General features: G+C 44.3%; 7 protein-coding genes across 8 annotated transcripts; 3 read left to right on the top strand and 4 right to left on the bottom strand.

Annotated features, from left to right (window-relative positions):
* Positions 1–5,978: 5,978 nt before the first annotated feature.
* Positions 5,979–6,411, bottom strand: LOC114440245 (histone H2A). The gene has a single exon (XM_028412580.1). It carries the CDS (start codon positions 6,394–6,396, stop codon positions 6,010–6,012), a length of 387 nt encoding a protein of 128 aa, XP_028268381.1. The 5' UTR covers positions 6,397–6,411; the 3' UTR covers positions 5,979–6,009.
* A 349-nt stretch (positions 6,412–6,760) lies between these two features.
* LOC114440177 (histone H3) lies at positions 6,761–7,178 on the top strand. Its single transcript, XM_028412484.1, has one exon. It carries the CDS (start codon positions 6,768–6,770, stop codon positions 7,176–7,178), a length of 411 nt encoding a protein of 136 aa, XP_028268285.1. The 5' UTR covers positions 6,761–6,767.
* Positions 7,179–10,416: 3,238 nt separating this feature from the next.
* Positions 10,417–10,822, top strand: LOC114440480 (histone H4). Its single transcript, XM_028412947.1, has one exon. The coding sequence runs from the start codon at positions 10,444–10,446 to the stop codon at positions 10,753–10,755; it is 312 nt and encodes a 103-aa protein (XP_028268748.1). The 5' UTR covers positions 10,417–10,443; the 3' UTR covers positions 10,756–10,822.
* Positions 10,823–12,291: 1,469 nt separating this feature from the next.
* LOC114439966 (histone H1-like) lies at positions 12,292–13,069 on the bottom strand. The gene has a single exon (XM_028412184.1). The coding sequence runs from the start codon at positions 13,040–13,042 to the stop codon at positions 12,413–12,415; it is 630 nt and encodes a 209-aa protein (XP_028267985.1). The 5' UTR covers positions 13,043–13,069; the 3' UTR covers positions 12,292–12,412.
* Positions 13,070–15,124: 2,055 nt separating this feature from the next.
* On the bottom strand, positions 15,125–15,507 carry LOC114440354 (histone H2B 1/2). The gene has a single exon (XM_028412770.1). The coding sequence runs from the start codon at positions 15,497–15,499 to the stop codon at positions 15,125–15,127; it is 375 nt and encodes a 124-aa protein (XP_028268571.1). The 5' UTR covers positions 15,500–15,507.
* A 1,180-nt stretch (positions 15,508–16,687) lies between these two features.
* Positions 16,688–17,118, bottom strand: LOC114440167 (histone H3). Its single transcript, XM_028412474.1, has one exon. It carries the CDS (start codon positions 17,112–17,114, stop codon positions 16,704–16,706), a length of 411 nt encoding a protein of 136 aa, XP_028268275.1. The 5' UTR covers positions 17,115–17,118; the 3' UTR covers positions 16,688–16,703.
* Positions 17,119–17,485: 367 nt separating this feature from the next.
* On the top strand, positions 17,486–17,880 carry LOC114440214 (histone H2A). Of its 2 annotated transcripts, XM_028412552.1 has the most exons (2): positions 17,486–17,566; positions 17,672–17,880. In XM_028412552.1, exons 1-2 carry the CDS (start codon positions 17,486–17,488, stop codon positions 17,870–17,872), a joined length of 282 nt encoding a protein of 93 aa, XP_028268353.1. In that variant the 3' UTR covers positions 17,873–17,880. The 2 variants fall into 2 exon arrangements, with proteins under 2 accessions (XP_028268353.1, XP_028268346.1); XM_028412545.1 differs by having other exon boundaries at positions 17,486–17,880.
* Positions 17,881–18,882: the final 1,002 nt, after the last annotated feature.

Below are 18,882 nucleotides of genomic sequence, written 5' to 3'. Positions count from 1 at the left end.
AAAAGGTGCAGAAAAGTGCTCAGTATGTTGAAGTTAAAATGAATGCAGTTCTGCCTCTTTTAATGACACCTACACCTTTTTTAATAACAAGGGATTTTTAGTGTTAAAGTACATGTACTGTTTGTGGCAACATGTGAATATTGAATCCTCGCCACCTATATTATTTTTTTTTCTGCAATACAGTATTCTACTGTTTGTAACTTGTTGTAAAAAGGCCACTTACATCCAGAAAACAAAACAAACAAAAAAATTAAATAAATCAAAATACCACCATTGACATACCAGCCTTAGCTAGTTTATTTATTCTGTGCATATGAAAGACAGATTGTGACCTTTACTCAGATCTTTAATCATATAACATAAACGCAGAGAATAAGGATCACATAAGAATTTCATTGTACAGGGAAACCAGTTTCCTCACTGTGCATATGACAATAAACGCTTTAAATCTTGAATCTAGAAAGGGAAAGGTAATGCAGTGTGTCCAGACTTAATTTTCTGTGTATTCTATGTATCCAGTCTCCTTCATCTAAAATACAGTGACCGTGGATAGATTAGAGCATGAAACCAACTGGTTAGCACATTCAGCTGTTAACTGAAAGGCTGGTGGTTTAAGCCCACCCAGGGATATTTAAAGATACATAGTACAGCTTTCATGCTCATTTTCATGTCGTTCATACTGCAGGTCAGAGGCAGGGTACACCCTGGACCGGTCACCATCACAGGGCTCCAAACAACTAAATTTGTAAATTATGCCAGACTTCACTTTTTTAAGTTGGAGTTAAGGAAAAACATCACTGTGGCCATATCATGGCACAGGTTATTGTTTATCATAGCCCTGTTTAAATCCTCTGAAATGATGAAGACGAAGTAGCGATCCATCTTCCTCCAAGCACAGGGAGACTGCGGTCTTTTGGAGTGAAAGGGGCACTCCTGAAGACCTTCTATGACTCTGTGGTGGCATCAGTCAGAGCAGCATCACTGAGAGGGAAAGGAAGAAGCTGGACAGAATCATCAGGAAGTCCAGCTCTGTCCTGGGCTGCTCTCTGGACTCAGTGCAGGAGGTGGGTGACAGGAGGGTCCTGGCAAAACTGACATCCATGCTGGACAATGAGTCCCACCCCCTGCAGGACACCCTGTCAGCCCTGCAGAGCAGCTTCAGTGGCAGACTGATCCACCCTCGGTGTGTGAAGGAGAGATACAGAAGGTCTTTCCTTCCTGCTGCTGTCAGACTGCATAATAAACACTTCTGATAGGTGCAACATTCACACACCACAGTGTACAATAAATTATTTATTTAGTTTTTGATGAACTATGTACAGTTTTCTTACAGTTGTTTTACTGTTTTTTGATTCTATTCTATTCTATATTTTATGATGTATATATCTTTTCTTAACTTATCCTTTGCTGTCTGTATCTGCTGTTGCAAAATTGCAATTTCCCCATTGTGGGACTAATAAAGGTATTCTTAATCTTAATCTACTGACGTGTCAGCGCTGCGGTTTAAAACGCTGCAATGGCGACTGTTGGCCATCGGATGTCACTGTTTTTAGTTAGAACCTACACACTGACAGTTGACATAGTAAAGATAATCACTCTTATTCACATTACCTGTGGATGCTCAGAATGTTATGTGTAATCAGTGTGTGTATTTATCAAGTAATATGTGTATGTATATGTACACGGTGTGTTGAACTTTATGGAAGATAGGGCACCATGCTGCCCAACATCCAGGCCGCGCTGCTGCCCAAGAAGACAGAGAAGCCTGTCAAAGCCAAGTAAACATAGAGACCCAGAACGTTGGAATTAAAGTTCAGAATCTCTTCAATAAGATATTTGGTAAACAATATGATCATTTGTTAATATGTTTACTTTAACCACGACAGGAAACTATTCCATCCATTAAATATGTTACAGGTAGAGGTGCTGCCTGCCAGCAGGGGAGTCAGGACACCATTTGGGGCCCTGTGTCAGTCAAGGGCCTCTGATGACTGACCTTAAACTCCAGCAGTGTTAATGTACAAAGTGTGTTCATGTTGAAGTTATATTATAGTTATATAGGTATTATATTATTTTGAAAATATTTCAAAGATTATTTTTAGTTTCAAAATATTCATTGTTGGTGTCAGATATGATGAACAGTGCTTGGAGCGGCCCCCAGCAGGCTCTAGAATCACCCCAAGTTACAAGACTATGATCATTGTCCTTCCTCATATGAACCAGTTATTTGGCATCATTTCCTCCCCTTCTTGTCATGGGTGTGTCCTTTTAGTTCACAGAGAGCGTTTCACTGCATTATGAACTTTTTTACTGGTGATACGTTGCACTTCTACATTGATTAATTCTTACTAAAAATCAATAACACAGTCAGAGGGCCTGACTTTGTTGGCATCTAAGATGGGTTTTGTGTTTCTTGTCCATCTGTTGGAGAAAACTGGCACAACTGTTATGTCATCTTAATTATGAATACTGTTAATACAAAAGGTTAATGCATTGAGGTTATTAAAAAGAGTCAACTCTGAAGGTTAATGGACTTTGACTTCATATATTCACCAGTTACCTTGCAGACCAATAATTTATATAATCTATTAATCAGATGTATTAAAAAGTATCAAATTCAGTCTTAATTAAATTAATATTTTAATAAAAAGGACTTAGTATGGCTGTGTCAAGGATACTATTTCACTGTGACTCTTTTTATGATTTTTTATGATTTTTTTATGACATTTAGATTTCAAGACATACACATACCATATTTTCTAAAATATAAAACATGTACAAATATGTAATGATATACGTGATATACTTAATATAGTTTAAAGTCAAAACAAGTTTTTAATTCCAAAGATGCGAATGAGTGGATGTCATGGTAACGGTGACTATATATGGCCTGCTGACCCTTCAGACTCCTCTTTGCACCTGACCTCTGAACTGAGCAGAGCTCAAAAAACCTTGTGGTAGCAAAAACCTGAGCTGAGAGCTGATCATCATCGACACCCGGAGGATTATCCACAGAGCACCGGACCTAATTGGAAGCGACTTCTGGACTGCTAACACCTTCAACTACACTTGGAGGATCGACAAAATCCTGTCATGCTAACAGTGAAGCTACAGATACCATTATGCTGCTGTAACATCAAATGTGTTTCTGTGGGAAACAGTGTTTGTGAAATGCATTATAATAATTAGTTTTTTGCAATATAGTGTGATCAGGCAGGGAATTTGTGCAAATTAAAGCAAGACTGTAGTGTAGAATGTGTTCCAGCTGTGTTTAATTAGATTAGTTTATTTTTTTAAAAATTGACCATTAATAGTGTGTGTTACATCTTTCTACTTTTTAGCAGCTGAAAAGATTTCCTTGAAAACAGAAGTCCAGCTGGAGAGGAGTGGTGACCTGTGTGTCAGTGGGCTCTGTAAGTAATCCCCTCAGTAGGACCTGCTAAAGCTAACAGCTCTGACTTTATGCTGATGATGTTTTTTCTTACAGCACCAAAGCAGTCCACTAATTGAGAGAAGTGAGAATACGCCTCCATCCCGTCCTCTCACACACAGGAGTGGAAATCGTCCATGGACAGCCAGTTGTGTGTTTAAACTTGTCAGAATATCAGTTCAAACATTAAAAGGATGCAAGTGGCATGTGACTTATTCCAGTCTTTTTTTGTTTTGTTTTATAAAATAAAAATCTACGGGCTGAATTCAATTGAATTCATTACAGTGTGTTTAGAGGGAGCCATTTAATTGATTAATGCAGTAACTAGTATTAGATGTGAAGACTTGGACATTACTGCTTGATGGAGATGTTAAAAATGTCAATGTCACAAATAAAAAGGTGCATAAAAAGACAACTCACTATTTGTCACTATTATGCTGAATTGGTGGGAGCCTTGAGCTTGTTTCTCATCAAAATCCGGTTTCACAAAGATGTTGGAAATGGAAGCAAACTGTTCAGTGCTTTTTTTTCAGCAATCTCAGGATATTCTGTCTCCAAGTGCCAAAGCAGTTTTGAAGGTTTCATTGCCTCATTTGCTAGCCTGTCACCACATATTACGCAGAGCGGGCTTGGTGTGAGAGTCACATGTTGCAATAAAACCAAATTTTAATTAATTTTCAAATTCAGCATTCTTCTTCTTGTAGGTTGTAGTTGTAGGCTCTTCTTCTGTCAGTATTACATAGGCCCAACCTTAATTGCATCACTATAACCAACAGGTGGTCTTCTAGTGTAAGTTTGTTGTGTGGTTCAGGTCTCCCTCTTTGGACCTGGGATGTCCTCTTCAGCTGCAGTTGAGCAGAGGACATTTTCAGGGACACTTGCCGCCCCACTCACTCTGCTCAGGCAGAAAAAAATCGACAGTTTTCTTGTAGTTCCCAGAAACATTTAGTGCTATTGTTTGTAAGTTTTTTAAAGTTTTACCCAGACCCACCCACTGAGGTCTGTAACCACATATAAACCATGTTTCCCCACCAAACAGTCAGAACTGATGAAGCTGCTTGGATGAGCAGCGAAACGTCTTCTAGAAAACTCTACAAGTCCAGACGCCTTGCTTCAACCTTCTCTACGTAGTTCCCAGAATTTAATAAAATGGGAGGACGAGCCTAGGTTATTAAGCACCTCCTCTGTGGAACCAGCTTCCTATTTCGGTTTGGGAGGCAGACACCGCTGCACCTTTAAGACTGGGCTTCAAAACTTTCTGTAGTATTGTCTCTAGGCTCTATATGCAGACTGTTAGTAGAGATACTGGTATAACCTTTGACATCCTGATGTCCATATTAAATAAACTTTACCATTTAGGAAGCAGCTGGAAGAAGATCATTATTCATCTGGCTGGATGTGTGACAGCTGAGACAATTGATAAACAAATAAAGCCACCAGCCATTGTTTTACTTCAACAATGAGCTGTTGATGGATACCCACTTTTGTCCCTTTGATAATCATTGAACAATGATTTTCAGAAGAAGACACAGCTACTCAACATTTAATTTCAGTTTTAGTCACTCACTAAAGTCTGGATTTAGTTAAAGTCACATTTTACTCTTTCAGTTTAGTTTAGTTTTAGTTAAAATTTAGTCAGTGGAAAATCTTTTAGTTTTAGTCCCAATTTAGTCTTTTTAAGCGATTTGACAGTTTGTTACACTGAAATAGATTTTCTAAATGATTTGGTAGTAAACCCTTCAATGTAAGCATACCTTTAACTGTGTGTAGTCATTTAAACTAAAAAATGAACCACATTAATGTTTGAAAGTAAATCTGAAAGTCTAAGACCTGATAGACAAAGTGCAATATATAACCATATTCCTCTCAAGTTCTTTGAGTGCTGCGGGATGTCTCTGATGTGCGGTGCGCCGCTGGGAACGAGCCCGTGTGTGTGTGTGTGTGTGTGTGTGTGTGTGTGTGTGTGTGTTTTCGGTGACCAGACTGAGAGTTTTCATCTGAATTAAGATGAGTAATTGGTTAGTTAGTAAGCAATCACGGCAGGGAGGATGGCTGGAACCCAGACTGTCCGGCTAGTGAGCGCCGTCTCTCTCGTCATGTTTTTACTCGTCAGTTCACAATGAGCAGAGATTTGGTTTTAATTTGCGTTGTCAGAGCTTCTTAAATTTACGCTCTCGTCACAAATTACTCACGGAATAAAAGGTCGTCAACGAAAAGGTTTCGTTAAAGTTATCGTTGACAAAATTAACACTGCTACTCAAGAATGACTGCAGTACTTTTGTGTTGGTTGCTATAACTGTGGCTAACCAGTAGGATGTCATAGAATTTTTTTACAGCCCGGACGTCTCAAAATCTCTTCTCAAATATTTTGCTTTCATACACATCAAGAGCCTGGTGGCCAGGCAATTTCGTTTAATATTTCAAAATGCTGAATTGCTTGCTTGGGGGTTCAGGCTCTAAACAATTTAACAAATTATATAAACATAAAACTCCAGGAGAACAGCTCTTAATGTTAAGGTGTGTGGCTCTTAAAAGAGCCTTTGGGGGGTTGGTTGCCAGCAGTCTGTGGGTCTCCATGTTTACTTGGCTTTGACGGGCTTCTCGGTCTTCTTGGGCAGCAGCACGGCCTGGATGTTGGGCAGCACGCCGCCCTGAGCGATGGTCACTCCGCCCAGCAGCTTGTTGAGCTCCTCGTCGTTGCGCACAGCCAGCTGCAGGTGACGGGGGATGATACGGGTCTTCTTGTTGTCGCGGGCAGCGTTTCCAGCCAGCTCCAGGATCTCAGCGGTCAGGTACTCCAGCACAGCCGCCAGGTAGACGGGAGCGCCGGCACCCACACGCTCTCCATAGTTACCTTTACGCAGCAGCCTGTGGACACGACCCACGGGGAACTGCAGCCCTGCACGGGAGGAGCGGGTCTTGGCCTTAGCTCTGGCTTTGCCACCGGTCTTTCCACGTCCACTCATTTTCAGATTGTCTTTTCTGGTGTCTTAACTCAAAGAAATTGTGTCTGAGGAAGCTGAGCCTCTCCTTTATATTTCTCAGAGCGCGCAGACGCTTCCTCACAGCCAACCAGAGGACTGGTTTCAGCGGAGCAGCAGCAGGGGGGCCGCTCTCCATTTCAGCGGGCGATTTGAACAGACTGTTCTCCAATAAGCAGCGCAGCTTCAGGCGCGAGGCCGCTCCTCTAGGCGGGCTGAGCTCCACGAGGAGCCGCTGACCAATCAGGATCCGGAGGTCTGAAGCAGCGTCACAGCTTCACAGCCGGTCCCACACTTTAAGAGGCGCGCGTCTTCTCTTTCATTTTACATTTTTCTGTTGCTCAGAGAAAGAAGAAATGGCAAGAACCAAGCAGACCGCCCGTAAATCCACCGGAGGCAAAGCCCCCAGAAAGCAGCTGGCCACCAAGGCTGCCCGTAAGAGCGCCCCGGCCACCGGCGGCGTCAAGAAGCCTCACCGTTACAGGCCCGGTACCGTGGCTCTGAGAGAGATCCGTCGTTACCAGAAATCCACCGAGCTGCTGATCCGCAAGCTGCCCTTCCAGCGCCTGGTCAGAGAGATCGCTCAGGACTTCAAGACCGACCTGCGCTTCCAGAGCTCCGCTGTCATGGCTCTGCAGGAGGCCAGCGAGGCTTACCTGGTCGGCCTGTTTGAGGACACCAACCTGTGCGCCATCCACGCCAAGAGGGTCACCATCATGCCCAAAGACATCCAGCTGGCCCGCCGCATCCGCGGAGAGAGAGCTTAAAGTGTCTGCGGCTCCACAAACAACAACGGCTCTTTTAAGAGCCACCTCACTGACCTATAAAGAGCGTGATCCTTATTTTCTGAATTTATTTTCATATGATTAATAACAGTGAGTGCAAAAATTAGTTTTACTTTTATTTTTAGTAAGTAGATGTAGTAAGTAGTAGATGTTCAATAAAGACTGTGTGTTTATGTTTTTGTTCAAAAGTCTACAAACATCAGCAGAGATCTTTCCTGCTGCAGCCATGTAACTTGATTATGCCGTTTGAAAGAACACTGCAGGAACACCTTTTGAAGATGGTGGTCATTTGGGGTCCTTCAGTAATGATTATTCACAGAAGGTGAAAGTTTTGTTCTATTTATCCAGAATAATGTTTGCTGTACCGTGACTGGCTGTACTGGTTGTGATCCTCTGTGTGAGAGCTGCTGCAGCTGGAATCTGACCTGCTGCTTTACATCAGAGCTTCTTTTCTGGATCAGATGGATCAGCTCAGTGAAGATCTTCTCACTGTCCTCCACTGTTTTATCAGCGAGACTGATGGCCTCCACCTACTGTTGGAGCAGCTTCACATCTCTCTCTGCCTTCTGGATTCCCTGTGGGAGTTGTAGTCTCCTCACCTGGAGCTCCTTCTGCTTCTCAGCCCATTTTGCTGCAGCTGGGACTGTTTCATGGCCATTTCATTCATCCATTGTGCAGAGATAACAGACTGCTGATCAGTGCAACAGCACATCTTCATCACCTCATCATGATGAGAGCAGATGTTCTCCTGGAGCTTCTTGGAGCTGCAGCAGTAAATGAAAGGTACAAAGGAAGGGAAAAGTCTTTTTTTTTGTTTTTTAAAAATACACGGCTATGTGTTAACAGGGTCTGAGCCTCAGGCTGGGGGTGGTACCACAGCTTTGTGTGATACCAGTGCCTAAAACACCACACCCCAAAGACCTCAGCAGCTACAAACCGGTGTTTCTGACATCCCACCTGATGAAGACACTGGAAAAACTATGACTGGGACACCCCCACTCCATGGTGATTTCCTGTGGTGTGGTGAGAGACATCATTGTCACCCTAGAGGCATTTCAGTTTTTTTTCTGTCTTCAATTGCCCCTCTTTCTGCCGTCAGCCGTTAAGCCTCTCACTCCTCATCATTCCTCGCCAGTTCTTCAGCTTACTTCATGTCGTAAAACTCCTGAATTCTCTCGCACTTCACAATTTACACTGACCTTGGACCCGGTGAGACCTAGCAGTTCTGCCTTCCCTTTCCCAGGCACCTGAACCCACTAGTGTATTTTTGTGTAATAAAGTACTTTTTGAGACCTGTGTTTTGGAACTTTTCCTGTTCCTCCATGGACCTGCTGCAGGTTGACTGTTCATTAAACAAGGTTATTTCTGTGGCCACCATTCTGATTGTAGATACAGAATTCGGTGGATGGTAGTGGTGGTCATGCAATGTTGTCGGAGTGTATGTCCACCTTACCTTTAAGATTCTTTTCATCAGCTTCATGATAATCCATGCAGATTATCCATAGCTCCGCAACTTTATGAAGATGAGCATAATGTGACTTGATGTCTTGTGTAAATGCATCCAAACATGTTTGAAACTGCTGTAATTGTTGTGAAATGTAGGCAGATTCAGAATTGTACCTTATTTCTTGCATGTTTTAGCCCCATATAGCACCAGCACCAGTTGGAAATAAAAACTCTAAAAATCTGTTCAAATCTAAAAACATGAATACTCCATGAATTCAGTTGAGAGGTGACAGTGAGGAATGAAGGGCTTCATGTGTAGGCTAATACTAGTTAATGCATTAATCAATCAAATGGCTCTCTTTGCTGGATGACAATCTAAATACACTGTAATGAATTCAATTGCGTTCAGCCCAGGGCTTTCTATTTTGCAAAACAAAAAAAATACTGAAATAAGTCACATGATGACTAAAATATCACACATTGTCTACTTGCATCCCTTCAGTGTTTGTACTGATATTCCCAAGTTTCAACACACACACAGCTGGCTGTTCAGTGAAGGTGTCCACCCCTGTAGCTTGCATATAACAGTGGGAGTGGGCCTGTGAAAAGATTGCCCTAGATTCCATATAAATACACTGTAAATGGTAAATAGTAAACGGTTTTACTATTACAAAACATACAAGTTATTCAACATGAAACATGCAAAGAAAATAAAACCATTTGGCACTGTGACCAACTAAAGTCTATTTTTGAAAGAAATTGTGTATTCGAACAAGCTTCTGTGTGCCTGTCCCAGTTTTAACTAACTCTTCCACCTACAGTGGATACAATTGATTAAACCCTTCAGCTCCCTCACTGGTCTGCTTGTTTCTTTCCTCTCCCATTTCTCAATCATGTTGTCGCTTCATTGTGTTTCTTCTTTCCTTCTCTCTCTCTCTGCCTTGCTCTGTTGTCTGGATGTTATGTATTTTGGTCCCTACGGATAACCGTAGTTACGTTGTACGTAAGCACGTAATTTTTTGAGTGAGGTGTGTTTTTGAGCTCTGCCAAGTTGCCAGGCAGAGGCTAATAAATTGCGTCATTCCTAAGAAATGTTTACTCATTTCCCTCACCTGAAATAACAATAGAAGATATAACACTGGACATTTCATTAATATTTTTTGTCTTCATATGCACACAGGTGCAGAGACCACAATCTCTCCCTGAATGCGGAGAAGACAAAGGAAATTGTTGTAGACTTCAGGAGAGCACACCCCTTTGACCCCACCTGGGTGTGCACATCCCTGAGGACCTCTCCTGGAGTGACAACATCCCTGACCAAGAAGGCACAGCAGCGCCTCTACTTCCTCTGCAAGCTCATAAGGGCCAGAGCCCCTCACTTCATCGTGTGCACCTTCTACAGAGGGGCTGTTTACAGCATCCTGTCCAGCTGCATCACTGTGAGGTATGGAGCCTGCACCACCACCTGCAGGAAGATGCTTCATCGCATAAAGGCCCTCTGCATCACAGGAGACCCACCCTTCACACTGCTTCTTTAGTCTGCTGCCATCAGGAAAGAGACTGCAAAGCCTCTGGGCCAGGACCTTACATTTATTCTTTATATGGAGTTGAAAGGCAATTTCAATTCTCTGTATGGTCAGCACATATAGCACCTACTGTTGTCCAGATGGTGGCGTTGAGTCATGGAAGACATCCCAGTGGAAAACTCCACCTCTGTCTCCCATCACGTCCTCACTAACACAGTAAATTCCGGTGATCGCGCATCTGCCCTCACTGTCGAGAAAACAACTCAACAACAAACATGAGTGGACGTGGTAAAGGAGGAAAGGGACTCGGTAAGGGAGGCGCCAAGCGTCACCGTAAAGTCCTCCGTGATAACATCCAGGGAATCACCAAGCCCGCTATCCGCCGCCTGGCTCGCCGTGGTGGAGTGAAGCGTATCTCTGGTCTGATCTACGAGGAGACCCGCGGTGTGTTGAAGGTCTTCCTGGAGAACGTGATCCGTGACGCCGTCACCTACACCGAGCACGCCAAGAGGAAGACTGTGACCGCCATGGATGTGGTGTATGCTCTGAAGAGGCAGGGACGCACTCTGTACGGCTTCGGCGGCTAAACTGTGACAGATCCAACAACACAAAACAAAAGGTCCTTTTAAGGACCACACACTCTGTCAATGAAGAGCTGGGTTCTACAGTATCGTTGTGTGTGTGTGTGTGTGTGTGTGTGTGTGTGTGTGTGTGTGTGCTTTGGTTCTAACCTCACGTGACCGAAGCAAACCTTGGCACTAGGGGTGGGCGATACTGAAGATTTCAGTATCGATCCGATACCAAGTAAATACAGGACCAGTATCGCCGATACCAATACCGATACCGATACTTTTACTTTGAAGTTTCATGATCATAAAAAAATATTTTTTTGCCTTCTTTTTTGCCTTTAAATAGTTGATCGTGATTAGCAGAATAATAATACACAAGAAGCATTTGTTAAGTAAATCAAGCTGCAAACAAAAGTGCAGAACTGTATAAGTTTTTTTAACCTCACAATCATGTCAGCAATGCTCCTTATGACAGCCATGGCTCTTTGTGAATCATGTAGGTGAAACAGCATGACTAATATACTTTTATAAAAGTCTAACACCTACCTGCATGTAGCCTAAATATGAAGAATAAAGATCCTTCAACAGTTATCACCAAAGCATAATTATATTAATCATACTGAAATACATATCATTATATAAACTTATTTTGGAATTTGAGAAAAACAAGATTTATTTCAGCTGGTGATATGATGACTGTTCAGTCATTCTGCTAAAATTGCATGTCTTATTACTGCACTCAGAAAGACACCATTAATTCATGCTGCAGATTACTGAATCTAAACCTTCACTTTTTAAAATCATCTACCTGGATATTCATGAGTGTTTTGCAGTAAAGCCTTTGTCAGTGACCACTGTCTCTGGTTCATGTTTGGGGATCTGCCTCTTCCTCCTCCCTCCGTTTACACTGCAGCTCGAGGTCTTTGGGCTCTGCTGCTTTATGTTTGTGTAAATGAGTTGTGTTTCCACAGTGGCAGGTCGCTTTCCTGCACACCTCACAGTAGCAGTTTCTTCTTCTCGTCTGTCGCTGTGAAATAACTCCAAACAGCGCTCCTCTTCCTCTCTGCCATCTCCATGACGCTAGCTGCACTTTACAGCCAATCAGGAGCTCCGTCTGCTCCGGTAGAGTGGAGAAGGAGGGGGAGGGGCGGAGTGTGCCTGCGCACTGAGTAGAGTGAGAGAGGAGCGCTGTCTGCACCGCGAGTAAATACGAGTAAAGCTGCTGAAGGTATTAAGAGAAACTTCAACAGAAATATCAATCTCATCATGCTAGTATCGAGTAATTACTGATCCTAACGTTGGTATCGATACTATCGATATTTAGATCGATTCGCCCACCCCTACTTGGCACAGCTATGTGTTATACGTATGTATTATATTATACACGTTAATATACATACATATACAATATACATATCCATGTCCATTTTTTATATACTTTATATTCATATATTGTTCATTGTCATTTATATTTTATTCATGCAATATTTATGATGTTCTTCGTGGATGTTGTGGTCAATATTAAAACTGCAAATTGCAACGCCCTGCAATAAAATGCAAAAATAAAACTGTAAATACAATATGGTGTTTACACTCATTTAAAGTAAGGATGAGCTCTTTGTGGATGTTGTGGTGGCTCTTAAAAGAGCCTTTGTGTGTTTGCAGTGATCACAGCTCACTTCTTCTTGGGTGCTGCCTTCTTGGCTTTGGGCTTAGCTGCGGGCTTGGCTGCCTTCTTTGTAGGGGCCTTCTTCTTGGCAGCGGGGGCCTTTTTGGGAGCCACCTTCTTGGGGCTCTTGGCGGGTTTTTTGGGGCTCTTGGCGGCCTTCTTGGGGCTCTTGGCCACTTTCTTGGCCGCTGCGGGCTTCTTGGCCTTCTTGGGGGACTTCTTAGCAGCTGCTGGTTTCTTTGCTGCCGCCTTCTTGGCTGCTGCGGGTTTCTTAGCGGCTGCGGGCTTCTTGGCTTTAGGAGCGGCTTTCTTTGCGGGCTTGGCCTTGGGCTCAGCCTTCTTGTTCATCTTGAAGGAGCCGGAGGCCCCGGTCCCCTTGGTCTGGACCAGAGTCCCTTTAGCCACCAGGCTCTTGATGGCGATCTTGACGCGGGACTTGTTCTTCTCCACATCGTATCCTCCGGCAGCCAGAGCCTTCTTGAGGGCGGCTGTAGACACGCCGCTCCGCTCCTTGGAAGCGGCCACAGCTTTGACGATGAGCTCGCCGACGCTGGGGCCGGACTTCTTCGGCTTGGAGGCCTTCTTCTTGGGAGCTTTGGCCGGAGCGGCGGCTGGAGCTGGAGCTTCTTCTGCCATGTTTGACCAGTTCGTATTGCAGCGCAACCAGAGTCAGAGTATAGTTATGGTGAAGTGAGCGCTGGAGGCGGTACTTGAACACATCATGAGAACCGTGGAGACTCAATCCAAGCCTGCCTCCTCCGTGCAGGCTGAATGTTTCCACTTGTGTTTTCTGTGCGTGGATAAAAGAGTAAAACTGAGTGTGGGAGCAGCGCTGCAGGCTGACAGTGGAGGAGCTGATAGCGGACAGTGTCTCTTCATGTCCAGCTCATGTTCAGCTCTGATCATCGCTGCACTTTGTTGCTGGAGCCTCCAAAGCTCACAGAGTCCGCGCGCTGCGCAGCGCCTTTTCCCTCTTCTTCCTCTCATAAATGATCTCAGATGCATCAGAGCTCCATCAAAAGCTGTTTTCCAGCTGAAACACATGTTTGTTCAGAGACTCAGAGGAAAAACAGACATCTGCTGACCGTCACTGTGTCACAAAGTCACGTTGTTGTGGCAGCATCAAACACACGCTGCAGACGGACTTCTATCGGAGCTGCTTGCTGTTGTCTTTTGATAAGATAATAAACAAACGGACAGATGAATGACATGCCGTCACTTTAAATGTAAACAGAAACTCTTTCATTATTGGATTTTAGCTAAATATTGGAAACGTCCGTTCTGTTGCACACTTTGCATCCTAGCCTCGCCACAACTATATCACTGTATGCATTAATATAATTGAATCACTTTCTAATTTAACAATTCTTTCTAAGGGCATGTAACTACTGCATCAACATCTACAAAAACATCCCAAAATGAAAGAGTTGTGCGTCATTACGCACAAAAGCGCTGCCTTCGTCTTGTACTTAGAAGGAAATGTGAGGACAAATCACACTGTTTTTATTTCAGAGCAATGAGCTGTCAGAGTGTATTCATAGTGTTTGCTTTAATTGCATGGAAAGAAAGTAACAATGATAATAATTTAACACCGTATGGAATTACATTCAAGCCATATATGTACTGTAAATGTGCACTTCAATTGTAGATTTGTTGTCCTCAATAAATACATGGTCTGATTGGTGACACACCTTCAAGGGCTTCATGAAAATTGGATAGGTACACTGACTTGATGCGGGGGAATCAACGTATTTCTCTTATATGGTGTTGTACTACCCCAGCCACAATGACTGCAGCATTCCTATTAAATAAGATGAAGTGGGTGGGTTGATGTATACTAATAATAATAATAATGCTTTCCCTCCTCAGCAAATAAGCAGCCCTAAAGTAGTGATGTGTCACAAAACAAAGATGTTAAAAAATAAACATAGGAGTAGGTGCACAGTCCTGAAGATATAAATATGGTCTATATACAGTAAGTATGAAAAATATTGCACATATGTTATGAAGTATAAATATATTGCACATGTTGTATATTGTCCATCTGGATATGGAATATTGCACATTACAATCTGTGCATGTAGGAGATCAAGGTGGTTACAGCTTTTGGAAAGAAGCTGTTTCTGACTTGATGCTACAGAGAGACACGATGGAAAGGCAGCTTGTAAGATGAACATCTCATGTCAAGCTGCTGCACTGACAGACTTGATAATTGGTTAATTTTTTTGTAGCACCAAGTTGTTTTGTAATAATTCAATATTGTCATTTTAGTATATAACTGGATTAATTGAGCAAACTGCCACTTGGGAGCAGTTCAGTTCAGCACCACAGACAGAGATTTTGTTAATATATTGTTATATTTCATATAAGTCATTCCCTCCTGTGGCCAACAAACTGTACAACTCTTCCCTCTGACATACGACAATCCAATCTAACACACTGTCTTGTTAATTATACCCACATTAGATATATTGTAGACACTGTCCCATTTTACTTCACACAGTATAGGTTGTATTCTATATGACTTGCTCGAATATAATTAATGTTATTATTGTTCTGGAGTTTTAAGCACCTGGAATGCAAGTAATTTCCCCCTGGGATTAATAAATGTTTTTCATTATACAAACTATACAATACAACTTAGATCAGGAACCGCTCTTTAGAAGATGTGGGTGGCTCTTAAAAGAGCCGTTGGGTTGTTGTTGAAGTAGCAGCTGTTTACTTGGAGCTGGTGTACTTGGTGACGGCCTTGGTGCCCTCAGACACGGCGTGCTTAGCCAGCTCACCGGGCAGCAGCAGCCTGACGGCGGTCTGGATCTCCCTGGAAGTGATGGTGGAGCGCTTGTTGTAGTGAGCCAGACGAGAGGCCTCGGAGGCGATGCGCTCAAAGATGTCGTTCACGAAGGAGTTCATGATGCTCATGGCCTTGGAGGAGATACCGGTATCAGGGTGCACCTGCTTCAAGACTTTGTACACGTAGATGGCGTAGCTCTCCTTCCTGGTCTTTCTCTTCTTCTTGCCTCCTTTGCCGGCGGTCTTGGTCACGGCTTTCTTGGAGCCCTTCTTGGGCGCAGACTTGGCGGGTTCAGGCATGTTGATTATTCGGGATTTCTCAACAAGGAATGATTGTGAGAGTCGACAACGACTTTTCTTATACAGACTGCATGCAAATACTTTTGTGCAGTCCCCTGTCTGTGATTGGCTCAGCTTGTGACTGGTTGGATGTAGGGGGATGGGTGCGTTGCTCCGGCATCAGTTCTGCTGTAGTCAGGTTTCATTTTCCTCAGAAGGAAAAAGCTTCTGCAAGAAGCAAAGGTTCATGTACTTTTACCACTAATGTATAATATTAAATCAGTTATCAAATATTTGTGTTTCATTTGTTTGATTGAGTTCCAATTTTATACTTTATATATATGATTTATACAGAAGGTGTTTGTGTGGACATGTCGTTGTCCAGTTTACTGGTGTCATTCAGAATGCATTGTTCCATCAATGCTGTAAGTCATCCTGGTTCAGGAGAGGACTTCAACACAGCCAGAGGAAGACTCGTTTCTGTTACAGTCATCCTTCACAGCAGTGTTACTGCGTGAGTCAAAACCAGCCTGATGAAAACACAAGCTGGATGAACTCCTTCAAGATACGTCTGCATATCAGTTATTAGTGGATTTATTCATGGTGTTATTGGTGTTTCTACTAGTAGTGGACAAGTGAGGCTTTGGATGTTGCTCATGTGACTGCACACCTTGTTTCTGTGAATAATCATTACTGAAGGACCATACAAGACCCCAAATCACTATTCAAGTGAGGACATTTGGCTGGTTCTCATTTTATTTGTCAACAAATGTCTTTACAAAGATAGCTGAACATGCTGGTGTGTGTGTGTGTGTGTGTGTGTGTGTGTGTGTGTGTGTGTGTGTGTGTGTGTGTGTGTGTGTGTGACGACCTGTGGAATTGGCACATCAAAAAACTTTTAACCTGGAATATGAATGCAGCAGTTCATGCCTGCATACATGTCTCTATATTTCCAAGAGTTTGAATCGAGGCAACTGGACTAGTTTTATATACTCACCACTCTCTCGAATGGACTGAAGAAGCTGCAGGGGCGGGGGATGAGTGAGTCTGTGTTGGTGTGAACTGTAGTAGGGAAAAGGCTCAGAATACTGTTCAGTATGTGTGAGCACCGTTATTATTAATCATATGAAAATAAACAAAACGAAAATAAGGATCACGTTCTTTATAGTTCAGTGAGGTGGCTCTTAAAAGAGCCGTTGTTGTTGTTTGTGGAGCCGCAGACGCTTTAAGCTCTCTCTCCGCGGATGCGGCGGGCCAGCTGGATGTCTTTGGGCATGATGGTGACCCTCTTGGCGTGGATGGCGCACAGGTTGGTGTCCTCGAACAGGCCGACCAGGTAAGCCTCGCTGGCCTCCTGCAGAGCCATGACAGCGGAGCTCTGGAAGCGCAGGTCGGTCTTGAAGTCCTGAGCGATCTCTCTGACCAGGCGCTGGAAGGGCAGCTTGCGGATCAGCAGCTCGGTGGATTTCTGGTAGCGACGGATCTCTCTCAGAGCCACGGTACCGGGCCTGTAACGGTGAGGCTTCTTGACGCCGCCGGTGGCCGGGGCGCTCTTACGGGCAGCCTTGGTGGCCAGCTGCTTTCTGGGGGCTTTGCCTCCGGTGGATTTACGGGCGGTCTGCTTGGTTCTTGCCATTTCTTCTTTCTCTGAGCAACAGAAAAATGTACAAAGAAAGAGAAGACATGCGCCTCTTAAAGTGTGGGCCCGGCTGTGAAGCTGTGACGCTGCTTCAGACCTCCGGATCCTGATTGGTCAGCGGCTCCTCGTGGAGCTCAGCCCGCCTAGAGGAGCGGCCTCGCGCCTGAAGCTGCGCTGCTTATTGGAGAACAGTCTGTTCAAATCGCCCGCTGAAATTGAGAGCGGCCCCCCTGCTGCTGCTCCGCTGAAACCAGTCCTCTGGTTGGCTGTGAGGAAGCGTCTGCGCGCTCTGAGACATATAAAGGAGAGGCTCAGCTTCCTCAGACACAGTTTCTCTGAGTTAACGCACCAGAAAACACGATCTGAAAATGAGTGGACGTGGAAAGACCGGTGGCAAAGCCAGAGCTAAGGCCAAGACCCGCTCCTCCCGTGCAGGGTTGCAGTTCCCCGTGGGTCGTGTCCACAGGCTGCTGCGTAAAGGTAACTATGGAGAGCGTGTGGGTGCCGGCGCTCCCGTCTACCTGGCGGCTGTGCTGGAGTACCTGACCGCTGAGATCCTGGAGCTGGCTGGAAACGCTGCCCGCGACAACAAGAAGACCCGTATCATCCCCCGTCACCTGCAGCTGGCTGTGCGCAACGACGAGGAGCTCAACAAGCTGCTGGGCGGAGTGACCATCGCTCAGGGCGGCGTGCTGCCCAACATCCAGGCCGTGCTGCTGCCCAAGAAGACCGAGAAGCCCGTCAAAGCCAAGTAAACACGGAGACCCACAAACCCCCAAAGGCTCTTTTAAGAGCCATACACTCTCACATAAAGAGCTGATGTCCTGGATTATTTACTTACTTATTGTAAGTAACTGATATGTAGTTAAATTTCTATTAGCAGTACATAAATGAATATTAATCATGTAAATTAACCACATAAAAATAAACATTTACATCTAATAATTTACTTGACCAGTAAGTGTCACACTTGGACCCGAGGTAGTAGGAGGACATCCCAAAGTGGACAGGTTCCAGGGATTCCCAGCAACAGGCGCCAAAACAGCGCGCGCGCACACAGTCATTAAACTCAGCACTGCTGAATGAATCTGACAGAAGACTGACAGAACAACGTTGGTTACTTATTGTAACCCCAGATTCTATGAGTATAGGCGCAGCCCTTTAAGGCTATCGCTAGTGGGTTTCATCCCTTAGCGCCTGTCTGGAGGGACAGCGTCAGATGACAGATATGCCTGTGAGATCGCCTCACACAGCCAGTGTGACAGGCGCTGAGCAGACAAAGGAAGACCCAAAGACTGAACTCTGTAATGCACAAACAGACGCTGCGTGCGGCGCACAGCAGCTGTGCGCGCCACATAACAGGACAACGCGCGCACCGGACAGAGAAGATGAGATGTCCTCTCCTCATCAGAACTGTGAGGAGGAGGGAAAAAACCATCCAACGTTATCACCCTGGATCTGAAAGAGCTAGTGATGCTCTTAGGTATAAAAGTCGGATTAGGACGCAATACAGCTGAACTGCCATCCCCCTGAATCCTGAGGCAGGAGGGGGCCACAGAGAGGGCAGATAAATCACTGACTCTCTTTGCAGATGTTAAAGCCAACAACAAAGCAGCTTTAAGAGACACAAACTTCAGTGAAACTGTATCCAGGGGCTCAAAGCGCGCCCTGGTTAGTGCGCGTAAAACTAACGCCAAATCCCACTGGGGAGCAAAGGAGCGGGACACAGGCCTGTGTCTCCGCACTCCCTTCAAAAAACGCTTTG

This window comes from Parambassis ranga, chromosome 1 (assembly GCF_900634625.1).
Source record: "Parambassis ranga chromosome 1, fParRan2.1, whole genome shotgun sequence".
Classification (NCBI taxonomy): domain Eukaryota; kingdom Metazoa; phylum Chordata; class Actinopteri; family Ambassidae; genus Parambassis; species Parambassis ranga.
This window is presented reverse-complemented; position numbering and strand designations above follow the sequence as displayed.